At 42.4% G+C, this 20,771-nt stretch overlaps 1 protein-coding gene across 4 annotated transcripts in view; it reads left to right on the top strand.

Annotated features, from left to right (window-relative positions):
- The window catches only part of pde10a (phosphodiesterase 10A), a 129,917-nt gene that overhangs the window by 98,335 nt on the left and 10,811 nt on the right, over positions 1 to 20,771 (top strand). For 2 of the 4 annotated variants that reach the window (XM_057848108.1, XM_057848109.1), the window contains exons 5-18: positions 1,452 to 1,501; positions 1,594 to 1,734; positions 2,063 to 2,218; positions 7,486 to 7,536; positions 8,050 to 8,108; positions 8,248 to 8,299; positions 8,520 to 8,662; positions 8,819 to 8,911; positions 9,023 to 9,209; positions 15,787 to 15,929; positions 16,593 to 16,676; positions 16,779 to 16,929; positions 17,008 to 17,163; positions 17,404 to 17,576. In XM_057848108.1, the coding sequence (XP_057704091.1) occupies positions 1,452 to 1,501; positions 1,594 to 1,734; positions 2,063 to 2,218; positions 7,486 to 7,536; positions 8,050 to 8,108; positions 8,248 to 8,299; positions 8,520 to 8,662; positions 8,819 to 8,911; positions 9,023 to 9,209; positions 15,787 to 15,929; positions 16,593 to 16,676; positions 16,779 to 16,929; positions 17,008 to 17,163; positions 17,404 to 17,576 (1,639 nt within the window). Of the gene's footprint in view, positions 1 to 1,451; positions 1,502 to 1,593; positions 1,735 to 2,062; positions 2,219 to 7,485; positions 7,537 to 8,049; positions 8,109 to 8,247; positions 8,300 to 8,519; positions 8,663 to 8,818; positions 8,912 to 9,022; positions 9,210 to 15,786; positions 15,930 to 16,592; positions 16,677 to 16,778; positions 16,930 to 17,007; positions 17,164 to 17,403; positions 20,489 to 20,771 lie in introns of those variants that run through there. The other 2 variants (XM_057848107.1, XM_057848110.1) reach the window with 2 other exon arrangements.

Consider the following 20,771-nt stretch of genomic DNA (forward strand, 5'->3'; position numbering starts at 1 on the left):
AAATTGATTGGACGTCATGGCATGCAATGAGTTACATACTATGAAAAAAAACAACAACAACTCAACTTTAGAGTGTAAGCAGTGTTTGTTTCTGATTTTTTTCATTAAAATGTAATTTAGTTTTTATTCTTATTTTACAGATTTATAATTATAAAAAATATGAAAAATACAGTAATGATTAATAATTAGAAACTAATATAACAATAATCATTTTATATAAATAATGTAATACATTTTTTTAAATGACCAAATGTCACTTGCTCTATAAACGGTTAAAATTCCTAAAGCAACACTTGGTAACTTTTCAAACTTTATGAAAATATTTTCAGAACATTTGTGATAATATGTCGACTGAAAACTAGTTCAGTGACACCTCTTTTATATCTTGAGGGGGTCTGTACCGCTTTCACCGGCACTAATTAACTTTGAGGAGGGTGACAGGAACCCTGCTACACAAAAAAAAACTGCAAATGTGCCGACTGCTTTACGGCATACGCCACTTCCCCCTTTCCCCATTCATTATAAAGACGGAAGTCGATGCGAACACTGCGAATTCTGCAGAAATGCCATAGCAACAAGAGACAAAAAGTTTTGTCTGGGGAGGGGAAAAAAGGCAGGCTACCAGAATATACAAAATAAACAAAGTGTGGGGTTACCCACACTAAGCCACATGGTTGCTAACCGTCATATGCTATTGTTTAGCTACAACTGGATGGATGGATGGATGGATGGATGGATGGATGGATGGATGGATGGATGGATGGATGGATGGATGGATGGATGGATGGATGGATGGATGGATGGATGGATGGATGGATGGATGGATGGATGGATGGATGGATGGATGGATGGATGGATGGATGGATGGATGGATGGATGGATGGATGGATGGATGGATGGAAGGATTTTATGACACTGCGGGTGTGGAATGGTCCTCATGGAAAACTCTTTCCTAAGGCAAAACACTACCGCTTTTGTCCACCGGCGTCGCTAAAATTGACCAAAGCTAAAAAGCTACCAAATTTTTCTTTAAGTGTCAACTTTTAAATAGCTGTCCCTGAAGTGACTACCTCAAAGGGTTAAAATATGTTTTGATACAATAGCAATTAAATAAATATTCAGTGTAAATCTCAAACTTACATCAAAATGTGCTTTTTCTAAGGTACCAGTAGAAACATGTTCCTTTCGTCAAAGACCAAAATAGTTGTGTCTATTCCTAAAACTGTACGTTACACCTGAGGACTAAGCCAGTTGCTAAGACATAAGACAAAAGACTTAACTTTTTCTTCATTGGCGCTGATGGTTACACACATTTCAAATAATGAATTGTGTCAATTCATTTTGAAATTAACTCTTGAGTTAAATTGTTAACTTGTCCAGCCTTAGTTAGTGCTATTATAATTTATTTATACTTTTCTTCACTGATAATTTGTGTTTCCTTGTTCCTCCAGCAACAAAAGCTGACGGATTTGCACTTTACTTTTTGGGAGAATGCAACAATGTAAGTGCTAAAGCACAATTTCGAACCAATGATAGTTTTGCGTTTGAGATTTTCTTTTCACGTTTCTTTTTCTTTCCTGTGCTTCCACACAGAGTTTATCTTTGTTCACCCCAACGAGGACCAAGGATGGTCGCCCAAGCCTCCTCCCCTCTGGCCCCATTGCATTTGGGACGACCATTGCAGCTCACGTTGCCAAGACTCGCAAAACACTTTTAGTGGAGGACATCATGGGGGTAAGGTTTCTATTTGCCAATCCATTTTAAATAAATAATAGTATGGACCAGTCCAATTTTGTGAGACTTTAACAGCAAAAATGTGCAAACAATGAGGCACTGTATTATTGTATTGTTAGAGTGGGGCCTTTTTCCAGCAGCCTGTGCGTCATTGCGTCAACAAACATGGCTCCAAACATAGTTTGTGACAGAAAGTACTTGTAAATATTTTTGTCAGCATTTTCAAGCGGATGAAGTTTGGGGTTCAAGTTTTATATTATTGTTTCACTGGACCATAGGGAGTCTAGAACTCTTTCAGTAATGCCCTTCATCGTCCTGTGTGTTCCAGGACGAGCGCTTCCCAGATGGCACAGGGCATGACTCAGGGATCCGTGTTCATTCTGTCTTGTGCCTCCCCATCCTCACTGCCATCGGGGACCTCCTCGCTATCCTGGAGCTGCATCGGCACTGGGGAAAAGAGCCCTTCAACCTCAGCCACCAGGAGGTAAATTCTACCATGGCAATGGCCCCTAGCCGTGTTGTATATTAGTTGCTTATTAATATAGAGTGTAAATTTCTAACCTAGCTCGCTAACTACAGCATAAATGACTACCATTTTCTAGCTAGTTAAATAATTGTTTATAGATTAGAGCATTGTGTGAAAAAGAGCATCATTAATATTGCATTGAGATGCACCATATTCATTCAAAGTACATGAAATTATTCATACTTTTATACCAAAAAAAAAAACACTACACTTCAAAAGTTGACACTTAAGACCTTTAAACGTTTGTAGAGCAAGTGCCTATTTTTTTATTTAAAACATATATATTTGCCATTAATATTATTAATACTATATTAATGATCAATTAATCATGATCATTAATAATAATGACCATATATCATATTTTTTATGATATATTCAGTAAAGGCCAAAAGTTTGGACACACCTTCTCATGCGTGCCTTTCCTTTATTTTTATGACTATCTACATTGTAAATTCTCACATAAGCAGGGGTGCACATAAGTGGTCCGCATGCGCGCATGCGTACTGGACGTAGACAAACGCGCTGGCCCTCAACGGCTTCCATACGCTTTTGCGTACCAATGGCTGACCACTGTATTTGCGGCGGACACGAGAAAATAACTTCTCAAAATGTCGAAGAGGCAGGCCACACTGAGTAATTACTTCCGTGTTCCCCCACCCCCGTCAAAAGACAGACAGACGACAGAGACGTCACCGGAGCTACCGAAAAAAAGGACTTTTGCTGAAAAGTGGCGACTCGCACGGAAATGCGGTACAAAATGTGCCGTGAGAATCCCAATGTCGCCGATAAGAGCAGCGCATTTTATGGAGGGTCAAAGAATTTCAGCCATCCAAACTTTGAAAAGCACGAAAAAAACAGAGAGCATGTGGCAATTAAGCAAACTATCGATGTCAAACAGGACCCCACTCGCCCTATGGACAAGTCGCGGAATAAAGGTAATGAACAGCGACATGCACTGACAAACGTGTTTTTGCTCGCATTTTACAAAGCTAAATATGCACGTTCAATGAGGTCTTATGAGGAGGACATCCCACTTTTAAAAAGGCTTGGAGTTAATGTGGGAGCCGCATGATGCCCTTTATTTTGAATTGGTGCTTTTATGTTTATTTCTTTACATTTCACTTCAAAGTAATGCCAATTTTGTTGTGCCAGTTGATGTTAATCAAGCATTAATTGTTAATATAATTAATTAAAGTTAATTGGCTCTAAGTAAAGCTTGTCATAAATTTATCGCATCAGGCGGGTCGGCTCTCAAGCTCAATGAGGACCAAGTCACATCTCCAGGTCCTTCTCTGAGAACCTGGGCAAAAAAATTATGTGCACCCCTGCACATAAGGTAATAAAAATGTGAATGAACACGTGTGGAATTATGTACTTAGCAAAAAAAGGTGCAATAACTACAAACATGTATAATATTCTAGTACATTTAAAGTAGCCACCCTTTGCTCTGATTACTATTTTGCACATTCTTGCCATTCTCTTGATGAGCTTCAAGAGGGAGTCACCTAAAATGGTTTTTGACTTCATAGGTATGCCTTTTCAGGGTTGATTAGTGGAATTTATTGCTTTTTCAATGGGGTTGCGGACTTCATTTGTGTTGTATTGAATGAGGTGTCACCAAACTTTGGCCTGTACTTTACATTGATAATATGATTTTAGTAAAAAAACTAAATTAACAGAATTTCAATACAAAAAACTGATACACACACTGGTTATGGCCCCAAGTAACACATTTAATCTGAGAAGACAATGAGTTAAATGAGTGCCCTGTAAGGGATGGAAAAAATGTATTTTTCAGACTACAACTATGTATAAGTGTCACCGCCAAAAAATGCGCAATAAAGGGGAAAAAAAAACAGTTAAGTCGCACCAGAGTATAAGTCAAATTTTGGGGGATAGATTTATTTGAGAAAATTAAACACCAAGAACAGACACGTCATCTTGAAAGGCAATTTAAAATAAAAATAGAAAAGAGAACAACAGTCTGAATAAGTGTACAGTATGCTAACTAGAGATCAACCGGGTTTTTCAGGACCGATACTGAACCCAATTATTAGTAGTTAGAGGGGTTGATAACTGATTTTTGCAGTAAAAGTGTAAAAATAGGCATTAAGAAAATTGAATAATGCAAACACTGAACTTCACTGTAATGCCAAAAGCATGTTTATTAAATCACACAAATACCGTAGAAATAATAGCTCCAGAAGAGCGTGAATTTCCTAGACTCAGAAACATCTTTTATAAAGTTGAATAAAAGGTTAAATAAATAGCTCTCTGAAATTTTGAAACAGAAAAAAAAGCCCTGATGACCAAGTCTAAGTATCCTTGAGATAGATGCTAGACCCCACGTTGTTCCTGGTGTTGTGTCACCAGTAGGTAGATGAGGTTATAGTGTGAAGCGCTTTGAGGGTGAAAAGGCGCATTTACTGTTTACCATTACCATTTGACAAATCAGAGGACGGGGTGAATACTAGTGCAGGAGACAGCAGGCAGGAGAGGCAGGCGCGGCTGCATCTGAGCCAAAATAACCCAGTTTTAAATAGATTTTTTTCATATCGGCCAGTCGGATTAAAAAAGGCCAATACCGATATACGTCAAATTTCCAAACATTGGCGCCGGTAATCGGCCTCGCTGATAATCAGTCTATCTCTAATGCTAACGTTACATGACCCATAAACAGCGAGCTGAGAACGTGCCCGGAATGTTAACGTAACATAGTTTTGAGGAGTTATTCAGATAATTATACCATGAGGAACATGCTAATAAGTGACACCAAAACAACATGTGAAATGATATAATAATGTGTTAATAATTTCCCAAATAAGTCACTCCAGAGCAAGGGTGTAGGTTAGGTCTTAACATTGGTTGGAACGATTTAACAGTATAACCTGCATGTATGCTTTTTGCGGCGGACGGGACATTAATAAGATCAAACAGATTATTGAACGGGGGTCAGGGCTACATTCCTGACGAATATGAAGCTAATTAATTGAAACGCTAAATGATCAATGTAAATGAATGGTTCAGGTGATACAACGTTCGATTCAAACCTTTGTTTTTAAAAACTACAAAAGAAACATTTTGAAGGGAAATTCCCTTTATTTAAAAAAAAAAACGAGGAGCTATCCAAGAATGGGTCCACTTCTGGGGGACACTGGAGCACCCCCTAGACTCAAACTAAAGTATCGTAAAATAAAAGTGATTTGGGAAAAAAAATAATGAAAAAAAATCTGATATACCCAAAGACCAATCTACATCTGAGGCATACTAGACTACTCCAAGACTGGAACCAAATACTCTCATGCAAATCTGATGTGTGATTTCATTTCACAGATTTTTTTTTTTTTTTTTTCCCGTTTCAGCTCCTTTTCATGTCTGTGTCCCCTAAGGTGGACCGATTCTTGGATAGCTCCTTTTTTTTTTTTTTTTTTTTTTTTTTTTAAATGAAGGGACTGGCACTCTGAAACTACCGCATTGCATTACCCTAATGCACACAATGCAAACAATGATCTAAATGAGGGACGGCTAGCTTGACTTTGTTGTCACTTGTGGGGACTGGCCTGACCGAAGTAGTTATGCAGGTTAGCAAGTTCAGACAGCTTAATTTTATGCTAAATATGATGCAGGTCGGACTTTCAGTAGCAAAATTAGTGCTGTTTCTCCCACCTCCACAACACTGGCATTTTTTTGCATTGCTTACAGTGGCTGCTGCTGGCCACAAAAAAAACTTATAATACTTATAATAATATAATAGTAATATCCTCCTCTTCGAAAGGGGCAGCATCTTGTCGACATGAATCTGTCGGGCTGTGTGAGTGTGCAAGTGTGTCTGTGTGGCGGGAGTGGGGTCAAGACATCAGCCAATCAAACGTGCATTTGAGGGGAAAAAATGGACCGGCACATTCAGCAAGTGACAAGAGAAAAAACATAAGTCTGAACATAATGAAAATGTTTCACTTAATAATGTTAGGGTCTCTTCTCTCCTTACAACATGTGGGAAGACAATCTGAATTACCTATATAAGCGAAGTGCTCATTTAATGCAAATATGGTTGCTTAAAAGTTGGTGGGGACAATCTCAGCATCCTGAAAAGTTGGTAGTGTTATGTCTCTACCGTCCCGATGCAAACCTACGGCCTTGCTCCAGAGTATAGTAAGTCCTGGGCAAACTACCGTAATTTCCCGAATATAAAGCGCACCCGTGTATAATGCGCACCCCAAATTTACTTGTAAAATCTAGGGAAAATTATTGTACCCGTTTATAACGCGCACCCTAATTTTAGCACCAATAAATACAAGAATACAAGAAAACAGAGCTTGTGTACAGATACAGAGATGTCATTTTACTCACTGGTGAAACACAGCACAAGCATAGCACATTGGTAGTTCAAAACATTACCGTAAACTGACAATATTTACGGTAATAATATGATTTGACAACTTCTCCAACTTACCAGAATCTAGGAGAAAACAAAACAGATGTGACTTTTCTTTTAAAGGCTGCTGTATAACTGGCTCTTTTCCTCATGATGAATAAATGTTTCTTCCATGGATTGATACGGTAAAATGAAAGTGAGAACGTAAGTCGGAAATCTGTGAGAGCTCATAGCTGTTATTTGGGTTTGAGTTTCCCGAGGGACCGATATAGTTGACGGACACAGGAAGTGTGTGTCCTTGCATTTGTTATGGTCCGCATTGCGGAGCTGCAATAAACGTCGACTCAAATGAGTTCAAGAAACTAAATTCTGTGCTTTATGAAGAGTGAAAAAAGCAGAATTTAACACAGACGAAATCATTCGGCCGATTAGAGTGAAGTATTACCGAAACAAAACGGTGACGTCACGTACCGTAATGGTCGGCAACGGGTCGCCGCATACGTTTCTTCAACACAACGTGGCCGTGTCAATGAAAAAAAATCGGTTTGTATATATATGTAATACATATATATTTCTGTCTCCATCCATGTACCCGTTTATAATGCGCACCATGAGTTTACAAGTTGATTTTGGGGGAAAAAACTGCGCGTTATATTCGGGAAATTACGGTATGAAAAAAAAAAAAAAACCTGCGACATATAGTCCGAAAAATACAGTAACATAATTTGAACATGTAAAGGTTTAATGACATTGTTTTCAAAAGATCTGTTGGATTTTTTTTTTGTTTTTTGGGTTTTTTTTTTTTTTTTTTTTTGGTTACACAACACCAAATTTTGACCTCTTTTTTCAGGTTGCAACAGCAAACTTAGCGTGGGCATCAGTTGCCATTCATCAAGTACAGGTGAGCAAACGTCCACAGAGACCTGAACACACTGTTACAAATATTGTATACTACAATGTAATTGTCTCAATACATGTTTGGGAATAAGCAGAATGCTGAATTGCCCACTTATAATGATGTAAGTGGCATTGTTTGTTCTGGTTCGGCACACTGTTTTTAATGTTGAAATCCACTGTGTACTGGTACGGGGTTGCGACCGGGCCTGTCCAATCAGCTAAGCCGTAGATTCAACAAACAGGTCTCCGAGGGCGTCATTACGCCCCGGCACTGTTTTTATGTGAACCCATGGCATAACACCTCAGAGAAGCAGTGTCCCACTGCAGAACTGGCCACAGCGGGCCTCTGAGACTCTCTGAGCTGCATAGCACTGCAGCAGACTGCCTGCACTCCAGGGCTGGCTGCTTGCTGCAAAACACTGACGCGAGACAGACATGTTGGCGTGTTTAGAGTAAAAGCAGGATGCTGCACATGTGCTATGAGTTCACGTATGACCTGACCTACTTCTTCTTTTAGGTGTGCCGAGGCCTCGCAAAACAGACTGAGCTCAATGACTTCCTACTAGATGTGTCAAAGTAAAAGTCACTCTTGTTTGGCAGCACTATATTTTAGCCTCAGCACTGTATTCTCAATGGAAAATAAATGTTCACTTTCATTCCTTGAATGTTTTGGAAAATGTTGTCAGAGCTCTGTTTTTTTTTTTTTTTTTCACAGGACGTACTTTGATAATATTGTGGCAATAGATTCTCTACTTGAACACATAATGGTAAGTTTGTTTTTGTTTAATATAGTAGTCAGTTCATGTTTTGCATGTGTTGTTACACTTACTGATATGGTCAGTTTCTGATTCTTAAGAATTTTTTTTGTTCAAATTTTAAATCTTATTTCTGTATATTGGTTGAATTCTGAATTGGAGCTGATCTGGGTGACTTCGGAGCAGTTTTTGGAACAGATTGCTGGAATGGCTAATTTTTCTTTCTTTGCAGATATATGCAAAAAACCTGGTGAATGCCGACAGGTGTGCACTCTTCCAGGTAGATCAAAACAACAAAGAACTGTATTCTGACCTGTTCGATATTGGTGAGGAGAAAGAAGGCAAGCCAGTCTTTAGGAAAACCAAAGAAATTAGGTAAGAGTACCTTCCCAAAGCTAAACTTCTTTATCACGTCTATATTTGCCAACGATAAAAAAAGAGCATTTTAATAGCTACATCTTCACTTTTTTATCATTCCAAAATTGAATTGGCATGTTAATTGACTGTTACCCTCTCATGTGACCAATGCAGGTTTTCTATAGAGAAAGGAATAGCTGGACAAGTGGCTCGGACAGGAGAAGTCTTAAACATCCCAGATGCCTATGCAGACCCGCGGTTTAACCGGTAGACACCCAATACACTAGACATTGCTTAATTTTAATGAACTTTTTTACAGTTTTTAACACACATGCACATACTGACCTGTCGTAGTGATGATATGATGTTATTTGACAGAGAGGTGGACCTCAAAACTGGTTACACCACACGGAATATCCTGTGCATGCCCATCGTGAGCAGGGGGACTGTTATTGGAGTGGTGCAGATGGTGAATAAGTTAAGCGGTAGTGCCTTCACTAAAACAGACGAGAACAACTTCAAGATGTTTGCTGTCTTCTGTGCCCTGGCCTTACACTGTGCAAATGTGAGTTTGTCTTTGAATATGCTCAACAACAGCATTGTTGCCTAGTTCTAAATTATTCTTTCGAAATACTGATTCATAATGAGGATAGATTACCCTTATATGGAACCATTCATTGGTTTGATGGTTTAACTGATTATTGCTCTAGGTCAACATACTCATTCATCTGGATTGCATACGTACAAAAGTATTGTTATAACTGTGTCACCCACGCCAAGAAAACATATACTTTGGCACACTCACACTTACAAAAGGGAGGGGGCTTTCATTGTCAGTCATTGTTTGAATGGTGCGAACGGTAGTGTTGACACGATGCCACCAACCAATTGCACTTACAGCGTAGAGTTAGGATGTCAGATCCAATTATCAAACACCCCCAATGAGCTGACTAAACCCGTTTAGGTAGGCGGACACACACACTCACCTCATGTCCCAAGCAGTCTTCCTTCTGCAGATACGCATTACAGCGATCAATTTTAGCAAAAGAACCGTACTCTGTTACAAAGTATAAGATTTTCACTTATTGTTAAAATGATTATGGTCTGAAAAATTTACAAGTATAAGGAAAGGGTCTTTTTTTCCCCACTGACATTAGCTTGACATCGCAGGTTTCAATTTGAATGTGGGCGCCCCCAAATCCATATACCGTATTTTCGCAACTATGGGGCGCGCCGTAATAAAGGCGCAGGCTCATTTTCAGGTGATATTTTTGTATTTAACACACACACACTGAGTTCAATTATCCTTTATTGAAGAGTTTAACAAAGTACTCACATCAACCTTAATCAATCCATAAATCCATCAAAGTCCTCATCTACTGTATCCGAATTGAACAGCTAAGCTAGGACTCCAACAGTGAAAGCAGACTTCTTAGCCTCAGCATCCACAACCTATTCGCAAATTGTGGAGTAACTCGCCCGGCGCTGCCTCCCAGTCTTCCTAAAGCTGTGTTCGCAATTCATCATCCATTGGTCCCATGACGCTCGCAACTTGACTTTTAATGCCCGGTTTCTACCGACGTCCAGCAGTTGGAGTTCCTTCGTCAATCTCCCGGAATGATGGCAAGCTCCGAGTTCATCAGATACTCTTGGTTTTTCACAGCAGGTGTGAGATGGGAGTGCATGAAATCACAGATCAACAGGGATGGTGACGTGTTGAAAAAACCTTCCAGTCGCTTCAAGTACACTTACCTTATCCACTCTCTCATTTTCTCCTTATCCATCCAGCCCTTATGATTGGCCTTCGCGATGACTCCGGCGGGAAATTTTTGTTTAGGCAGCGTCTTCCTCTTAAAACTCACCATAGGTGGCAATTACTTTTTGTTTCGCGTTGGTGATAGCCTGGAGTTTAAACTGGGCTTCGTAAGCATGTCTCTTCGCAGTAGATGCCATTTTCAATGTTGTGTAGTCATAGACTTCACTATCAGTTGACGGGACACGGAGGTCGGGGCCAATCTGTTCGGGGCCTATTTTTAAAAACTTAAAATTCTAATATTTTCAAAACCAAAGCCGCTAGCGGCCTAAAACCAAAACGGGCACCACTCTTAGGCATATATGAGTCTCCATGAGAACCTGCAACAAAAAAATCAAAGTCGTTCCATAATAAAATCCCAATTAAATATGTTTTTATACAAGTATAACAAAACTTAAAATGGCTATAAAATTCTCAGATTTTACGCTAGATGCATTACACACAAATCACCAAATGTAGAAATAATCACCTATATTTTAAGGATGAATAGCAATATTTAACATATTATAAAAGTTTTTGCCCGAAATAGCAACTTTAATTTTTTTTTAAATTTAGTGACGTAAGTTTTAACAGCAAATAAATCACTCAATTTTCACATCAGAAATGTAATACTTGAGGAAAGCATGCAGAATCATCCTAGTTTTATTCGACAAAAGCAAAATTTGCATTTTTCTCTAAACAATGACAACTTATTGAAGTTACTAAATTCCAATGTCATAATTGCCTCAGCATATTCGTCATTAAGCAATCACATACCCTCTTAGCCAATGACTTGTGGGCCCCGGTCAACTTCCACGACTTGTACAAGTCCCTGTCCATGGCCGTTTCCTTCCTGCCCTCCTCGACTCCTTGGTCGGCCGCTCCAAGGCCTTGTTCTTCCTCGCTTCTGAAGTCACATTCTTGGAGAAGTCCGCATCAAACAGTTGAAGAGGGACCTGCTGATGTGCAGCAAAATGGTGTTGGCCAGCCTGTGCCCCTGCAAGGTTGTGTCTGAGGCCGCCAGGACCTCCAGCAGGTGCCTGAAGCCGTCCCTGTGGCGCATGGCAAGGGAGAAAAAGTTGCTGTGGGACTCTCATCAGAGAGTCCCACAGCAACATCCCAAAGGACGCCATGTGGGCCATGGGGAGAGATGGCCGCTTAAGGACCAACCAGTGCGTCGAACATTACAGAGGGCGGATCACCCCTCTTGAGCTTCACGGCAATCTCCATGTTCTCCTCCTGGGCAAGCCCCTGCTTGCAGCACTCAGCCCCAGAGGAGTTGGCCTGGACCTTCCTGGCCAGGTAGCCGGCGTAGTTGCCGAGTGCGGTGAGGAGCTACTCGCCGGCTGGCCAGCCGATTGTCGGCCAGCTCCCTGGCAAGCTCGGCCAAGATCTCCTCGTCATCTTCTTTCTCCTCTGCCTTGGCGCGGTCCAGGTCGGCCTGCACATCACCCAGGGAAGAACCCGACGAGCTTTGGCAAGTGCAGCCGCTGTGCCATCCTGTTGCTGACCATGAAGTTCTTCACCCTGGTTCAGTAATTGGTGCCGCACAAGTGGCGGCGCTTGCCAAAAGAATGCTCTGTCGGGTCAGAGTTGGCCTTCCCCAGGCACAAATGCTTGAGCCCGGGGATCTTGCGGAGGATGATGTCCCCGTAGGAGGCGGGCAGGGCATTGCACGTTATGTGCGGAGCCAAGGCAGTGGGTGTCAGCACCTTCTGGGTCAACTTGTAGCCGGCCTTCACAGACGGGTAGATCTCCCAACACTTCTTCCCTATTGTTCTACACTGAAAGTTTTTAGATTGAAATGTTACATAGAATAAAACACATAAAAGCTGACTTTTTTTTAATATGGAAGCAGAAATGTGTAAATTGCAATTTGTTTTGCCCAAACACAGGCAGGAGGCCCGTTAGTTACGCTATTGTGTAGATGGCAGCCGTCACAAAACAAAGAGCTTATAAAGTTGAAAATTCTTGTAAATAAATGCGTAAATCCCGGAATTTTATAGATATAAAGCTAAAACAGTCTATATTCTTGGTTAAAAGCAAAAAAAAAAAAAAAAAAAAAAAAAAAAAACAGCGTAAATATTTCAAGTTAGTTATTCTATTGTGTATGGATACAAAATCCAACGTGGCTGCTGTCACAAAACAAAGTGCTTTTTCAGTTGAAAATTCTTGTAAATAAATGCGTAAATCCCAGATTCTATAGATATTAACATAAAACAGGGTAGATTCTTGGTTAAAAGCAAAAAAAAAAAAAAGGGGCAGTTATCATTCATTTTACGCAAATATTTCAAGCTAAAGTTATGCAAATTTTTTTCCATTCATTTCACTTTTTTCTTTTTTATAATTAACCTGTCCTGTTCAGCTGTTTGACACAGAGAATGGAAGTCTAAGTGTCCGGGTTGTCTGAACAGTTTTAATGTTTCACATTGAGAGTCTGATATACTCCCATTGTGATCATTCAAAATATCTTTTTATTATGACAAAGCAGCGAACAGGAAGGGATTATGGGGGGACAGAAGAAAACCAACACAAGAGAAGAAAGAAAAGAAACACATACACAAACAACAACAAGAAATACATAGAACATCTAGACTGATTATTAATATGCTAGTGCCATCGTCAGCGAGATGTATTTCCGGTTTACACCATGTGGGGGCCTATTGGCCAGTGAAAGAGGGGGACAGGGGTGGGAGTGTCTATAAGCTAAGTGATTGAAAGAGGTAGAGTGTACACAAATCAGTTGTGATCTAGAACCCCTTAATCATGTGAATCTCTTATGAATGTAAGCCCGTTGGCGACCAACCTTACGCCGCCCCATCGCCAATCCCGGCACCGGGACCCCCAACCCGAGCATGCCCTACCGCATCCTGCTAGATGGGGGTTGGGGGGTTAAGCGCAACCCAACCCATCCCTCCTCCCGCAGCCCAGCAAAGGAGCCATCACCCCCCCCGGGATCCAGGGTGGTCCCATGGGCCAACCGCGCACCCATCAACCGGCCTTCAGGGATGGCAGGAGTGGACGCACCACCAACCCCACATCTACCCCCATCCCCGCCCGCCCAGCCGGGCCACGAGCCGCATGCCGCATCCCCCCAGCCGGCACGGCACGCCACAGGAACCCCAGCGGCCCACTAAGCCCAAGGCAGGGCAGGGCCCCCCGCCGGTGCAGGCAACACCCCGCTGATACACCTGCGCCCAGCCAGCGACCCGCGACTGAGCGCAGGGCGGATGTCCAGTCAGAGAAGAGGGGAAGGCGGAGGCAGGAGAACGCCGAGGAACTGCCACGGGGCGATGCAAGATCGGAGCCCCGACCCCCCACCCCACTCCCGCGGCCGGCAGCCCAGGCAGAGGGGAGGCCACACCCCAGCAGCCACGCCATGAGGAAAAAGTGTGGGACCCACCTACCACCCTATTACTGTGGCTACCAGGTTCCCGGCTGGCAGCCATCACCCAGCACCGTGATGGGATTGTGAGGGGAGGGTAGTGCAATGTTTGCATTAAAATAGGAGAGCTTGGCTTGGGGCAGTGGGACTGCAGCATGGAATTTCTGCCCAGCCGCCCATCCCACCGCCCTCTGCCAGAGCTCTCCTGTGGAGTATGATGTGTGTGGTGCATTTAAAAAAGGTGCAGGGATGGCGGGGCCTGTCGTGAGGGGGCAACCGTGAGGTGCCCCCCCCCCCCCCAACAGGTCCCAACCATCCCACAACCTTGGTGTGTGGTGCATTAAAAACAGGGGGGAGCCAGGCCAGGACTGTAAAGCCCCGTCCCAACTCTCCCCGGAGAAATGTATGAGCATGTAAGTGCCAGAGTGAAAGATGTTTACAGTGCCGAAGTGAGAAGTGCGTGAGTTAAGAGGCAGGCTCCCACGGGCGTGGCCCCGTCCACCAGAACCACCGGCGGGAGAAGCGTCAGGGCCCCGATCAATCCCCGCCCCAGACCACCCACGGCACCTCCACGACCGCCCCCCCCACCCACCGAGCACTCACCCCGCACTCCGAGCAGGCGCCACGCCGAGCGCTGGCGACCAGGGGACGTCCACCCCACCGGCAAGGGACAACAAGCCCCACCCAAGGCCCCACGGGCCCCAAGAGGCCCCGTCGACGGCCCCGCCGGCAGGGGGGCAGCAGCAGCCGCGGCGGCCCAGAGAGGCGGACGCGGCCGGGGACAGACCAAGGGGACGGAAGTGCACCCCCCACGACCCACCCCCGGGCCAGGAGGGCCGCGCGGTATGACACCAGAGGGCACCTCCCCGGCACCCAGTACAGGGAGACGCGGCTCCGGCCGGGCGGACCTGGGAGGGAACCATGGCCGCCGCATACACCCCCTGGCCCCCACCCCAACTCCACCCTACCCCGGCCGGCCGGGGAAGGGCCGCGGCCCTGGACCGGCACCCGCGGGGCACCCCCACCCGCCCACGACACCAGCGCGTGCCCGACGGGACCCCCGCACAGCCAGACGCAACCAGACAAGCCCCGGCCGAAAATCCCGGGGGCCAAGACCGGCGACGGGACGGCCCAGGGCAGGACGCCAACAAACTCCACCTGTAAAGCTGACAGAAGAAGAGGTTTATCAAACACCATTAGATGTGTGCCAAGGACCAGTGAAGTGTATTATTTAAGCATAGTTCCTTAATTGTTCCAAGTCTGATAATTTCACTTTTTTCCACAACGTTTCAAAGTGCATGCATGGTACTGCTTTATGTAATCATTTCCTTGAATCCTCGACCAAATCACTCTTGAGACACTCCTGCCTGCGTGTATGCAGTAAAACGTTCCTAGTGTTTCCACATTAATCCGGCATTAGGATGCAGCATGCGTTCGAGTTTATCACAGTGAAAGCAACGACCACGCTCTGCCTGGGCCGGCCTCCTACGGAAAGGCGTGGCGCAATGTCTGTAGGAGCCGTCTCGTCAACTGAGGGTAAAGTCTATGGTTTCGTCTAACGCACACACTACAATGTTTCAGCTATTGGGGGCACGCACATCATACGCAATCTTCTCCCTTTAAGGTTCTCATGCAGCTCTCACTTACGTCCACTTTTTCAAAAATTGCTCAGTTAGACAGATACATTATGGTACTGAGTCTACGCAATAGGCACACCAAATTAATAGGCACACTGTCCATTTTGGAAAAAGATTTTGACTTGCGTGCGGCCGTGTGGTCGTGAAAATACGGTACTGTATGACCATCAGCAGGGGAAAAAAAGTAAAAAATTTGTGTTTTTGGGGGGGAGATGTTTTGTTTCTGCAGTTGTTATTTTTAGGACCATATCTAAAGCATAAGTAACCATTTCTGCAGCGGGAGTGTGTACTGTGTGCTGATTCTTTGACCTTTCCTCTCCGTGTCTAGATGTATCATCGAATTCGCCACTCTGAATGCATTTACAGAGTGACAATGGAAAAACTGTCATACCACAGTATCTGCACCTCAGAAGAATGGAAAACACTCACTCAGCTCAATCTTCCCACTCTCATTTATAAAGAGATTGAAATGTGAGTGACCATCTTGTAATACTTAGTGGACTTCATATCTCTTGAGAACCGAAGTTCTTGTGAGCAGCACATTGGTCTTAAGCAGGGTACACATACTAACCATTTTCAATCTCATAACTGATTTTTCAATATGTGAGAGACCCTACATGTGTTGAGAAGAATATCTGCAGGTTTTCTGATTTTCCATTTTGTAGTGTACAGTACTCAAGATGACTATGGCTACTGTATGCTAGCACTTCTATTTGTGTTGGGCAATTGTTGAGATTTCAGGTTTTTTCGGATTTATCGGATAATTTCACATCACAAAGAGGCTTTGGAGCAGCTAAACTTGTGTTGACCACAGATTATTTATACAAGTATATGTTATTATATATGGAAATATTTCCAATATTTGACCCTAAACATTTTCCAATCATTCGGTTGGGAACCTCATTCTAAACAACTTGTATCAGAAATATTTTAGGTTAGACTATCAGTTTTAAAACTTGGAAGAGTCTTAAGCCATTCTGAATGCATGCATTTGTTTTGTCTTTCATATGGTTCAGACAGGGTGGTCTCAAAAGTCTACTTTGGGGTGGGATCACATGACACGAGAGCATTGGCATGACTTCCAGACAGTTTAGCAGAGCCACCCAGCAAAATTCACTCCTCTTCCTCCTTCAGGTTTCATTTTGACATAAGTCCGTTTGAAGAGATCTGGCCTGCAGTTTTCATCTACATGGTTCACAGCTCCTGTGGAAAGAGCAGGTAAGAAAAAAATTAGGGAAATGGGTAGCACAATCGTTGGGGTGCTAGTATCCAATTAAAAATGTTATTTTATATTTGTTCGTTTCTTTTTGCTTGATTTAGCTTTGAGCTGGAAAAGCTGTGTCGATTCACCATGTCCGTACGCAAAAACTACCGGCGTGTGCCCTACCACAACTGGAAGCATGCTGTGACTGTGGCACACTGTATGTTCGCCATCCTACAAAAGACCCCTGGGACCTTCACAGAGTTAGAGGTCCACTGCTCATTGGGTCAAATTTTGATACAAAGAATAATTGAAATAACTTGACGTGAGTGATGTTTCCTTTTACAGAAGAAGGGTCTCTTGATAGCCTGCCTGTGTCACGATCTGGACCATCGAGGGTACAGCAACACTTATCTTCAGAAGTTTGACCACCCGCTTGCTGCTCTCTATTCCACCTCCACGATGGAGCAGCACCACTTTTCTCAGACTGTCTCCATTTTGCAGGTAGAGCTCCATTACGCAACACCTTCTTTATGTCTAAAGTCACATTCGAGTGATGCAGATCAGGCGAATGGACAGTGGTCATGCAGCTTTGTGTAACAAACACTGATTAGTATGACAGGTGACTAAAGCCCTGGAACAAATGGTCATCAGATCTGTGATGATTTACAATTTTGTCAGTTTCTTGTAGTCTGGCTTATAGTGGAGCGTTTGCTTTTTTATTGATCTCTTTGTTTCTCATAGCTGGAAGGGCACAATATTTTCTCCAACCTGAATTCCAGCGAGTACGAGCAGGTGCTAGAAATCATCCGAAAGGCCATCATTGCCACTGACCTGGCCCTTTACTTCAATAACCACCAGCAACTGTCAGAGCTTCTCACTACAGGTGTACTAGATTTAAACAACCACTCACACAGGTAAGGCCACAGTCATGTTACCCATGGACTCCTGAAATCATTAAGCCCTTAGAGTTGTAATGCCTGAATCCTCGTTTCAAAACATGCTCAACTCCAGTGCTTTCTATCTCTTGTAATGAACACCCATTTGGCTATAATACAGTGCAGTGGTACCTCGACATACGATCGCTTCTACACACATCTTTTCGACATCCGACGTAAAATTTGACTCGCCATTTGTTTCTACATCCGACGACATGACAACGGCGGATTTTCTTGTGTGAGAAAGCAACACGGGTTTTAAAAAGGTTGGTACAGGTGGTGAAACAAGGAAAAAGGTGAACCTAAATGAAGATGCAAATTATAGAAAAATATGAGCGTGGGGTACGCATCCGTGAATTGGCTCAAAAATACTCTCCACGGTCTTCCTCCGGCCACCGTTCGCCAGTCTTTATAAGTTAACCTGACAATTATTGTGGTAACATCGCTAAAGAAATCGCCAGGTTCGTCACATTTTTATCATATATTTCACAACCTCTTCAACACAAAATGGCTCCTGACCGCCATAGTTGACGGTGTTCTCAAGAAAACATTGAAAGTGAAAGTGAAACTCTGAAGCTCACCGCTCTCGGGTGCGGTGCGATCAGGTACAGCAAAAAACGTCCGCCACATTAGAACCCAATTCGTTACATTATTACAGGAATTATTATTATTATTTTTATTTACAATTTATTTGTTTTGCTATGTGTAGTTGCCATTTGTAATAGTATTTATTAAGTATTTAGTGTAGGTTTTTGGGCTGTGGAACGAATTAATGAAATTATAATGTATTCCTATAGGAAAATCCTGCTCAACATACGACCATTTCGACTTAAAAACAAGGTTCTGGAACCATTTAACTTCGTATGTAGAGGTACCACTGTAGTTTGCTTGTTACATCCAATTCGTTGGAAAATATTGGTACACAGGCAAACGTAGTTATCTGATTATCATCTGCCTCACGGTCAAGATCTTTGTCCAAATCTCCTATGGAATGTATTTGTGCTTTATGCTCGTGCCTGCCTGAGTTTTTAATGGGAATCTTTTTTTCCTCCCGCACCCCGGAAATACACTTGTTATAGGTTAAGTCAAGACTTTAGATTTACCTTGCAATCGTAAACAGTTGTTTTTTTTCTATGTCCTGAAATGATTGGCTACCACCCCAGGAGTAAATGGATGGAATTTATATACCGTACATATGCATTTTAATAATACCTTAAGGTGTTGGACAACACTTTTTTGAAGAAGTCACTAAAATTCAACCAGTGCTTTTATAGTGCAGTATACTTTTATTACATTTCTTTCAACAGTGAACTTTTCAATTCATAATGACATAACAATATTTGGTTAATGTCAAATTAGTATTTATATATTGTTCTTGGCCTGTGGTGCGAGAGTTATAAAGTCAATTTGAACGTGAGACTACTTTATACTGCTGATTATCATAGGTCATTTATTTGAGTTGAGTGGGGTAGATCTTAGAGCTGAACGTCATTGGAAAAGAGTGACATTGCGACTTTTAGGGGGTTTGCAGTATTTTGTGGTATGAAAAAGTATCTGAACCTTTTGGAATTACTCACATTTCTGCATAAAATCACCATCAAATGTGATATGATCTTTGTCAAAATTACACAGATGAAAAAAGTGTCTGCTTTAACTAAAACCACCCAAACATGTATAGGTTTTCATATTTTAATGAGGATAGCATGCAAACAATGACAGAAGGGGGAAATAAGTAAGTGAACCTTCTGCCTAAGGAAACTTAAAGAGCCATTGAAACCAAATTTTTACCAAACAATTTAACTCAGGTGTGTGCCCAATCACTGATGAGTGGTTTAATGCTGCCCTGCCCACAATAAAACACACACCTGGTAAGAATTGTGTTGATAAGAAACATTGTCTGATGTGCATCATGGCTCGGTCAAAAGAGCTGTCTGAAGACTTGCGATCAAGGATTGTTGATTTGTGTAAAGCTGGGAAAGGATACAAAACCATCTCTAAAAGCTTGGATGTTCATCAATCGACAGTCAGAGAAATTGTCTTCAAATGGAGAGAGTTTGGTATGTTGCTTCTCGCCCAAGGAGTGGCCGTCCAGTAAAGATGATGCCAAGAGTTCAGCGCAGAATACTCAGGGAGGTAAAAAAAGAACCCTACAGTGTCTGCTAAAGATTTACAGAAATCACTGGCACAGTCCAATATCTCTTTGTACACATCAACTGTATGTAAAACTGTGGCCAAGAATGGTGTTCATGGGACGGCTCCACGGAGCAAGCCACTGCTGTCTGAAAAAAAACATTGTTGCTTGTTTAATGTTCGCAAAAAGGCACTTGGACACTTCACAGAAGTTTTGGCAAAATATTTTGTGGACTGATGAAACCAAAGTTGAATTGTTTGGGAGTAACACACAATGTCAAGTGTGGAGGAAAAATGGAACAGTTCACCAACATCAACACCTCATCTCCACCGTGAAGCATGGTGGAGGTAGCATCATGATTTGGGGCTGTTTTGCTGAATTCAAAAGTTTATCAAGATGTTTTGCAGGAAAACCTGAAGCCGTCTGTCAAACAGTTAAAGCTAAAAAGAGGATGGATGCAGCAACAAGAAAATGATCCAAATCACAGAAGTAAATCAACTTCAGAACGGTTTCAGAAGAACAAAATACATGTTCTGGAGCGGCAAGTTTAAGTCCAGACTTGAACCCCATTGAGATGCTGTGGCATGACCTAAATACAGCGATTCATGCCAGACATCCCAAGATTAGTCCTGATCGATGTGCCAGACTCATCTGCAGCTACAGGAAGCGTCTGGTTGACGTTATTGCTGCCAAAGGGGGAGGTACAAAATATTAAATGTGATTGTTCACTTACTTTTTCCCTCTTCTGTCATTGTTTGCATACTATCCTCAATAAAGTATGAAAACCTATAAATGTTTGGGTAGTTTTAGTTAAAGCAGACACTGTTTTTTCATCTGTGTGATGTTGGCAAATATCAGATCACATTTGATGGTGATTTTATGCAGAAATGTGAGAAATTCCAAAAGGTTCAGATACTTTTTCATGACACTGTACCAGTATATTGTGATATTGAAACTAGAAGAATTTTCATCAGATGATTTGAATAGTTCTGTTTGGGAAGATAATTCATATAATACCGTTTAATCCAGACTAAGGGTGTTCA

The sequence above is a fragment of the Corythoichthys intestinalis genome, chromosome 10, assembly GCF_030265065.1.
Source record: "Corythoichthys intestinalis isolate RoL2023-P3 chromosome 10, ASM3026506v1, whole genome shotgun sequence".
NCBI lineage: Eukaryota > Metazoa > Chordata > Actinopteri > Syngnathiformes > Syngnathidae > Corythoichthys > Corythoichthys intestinalis.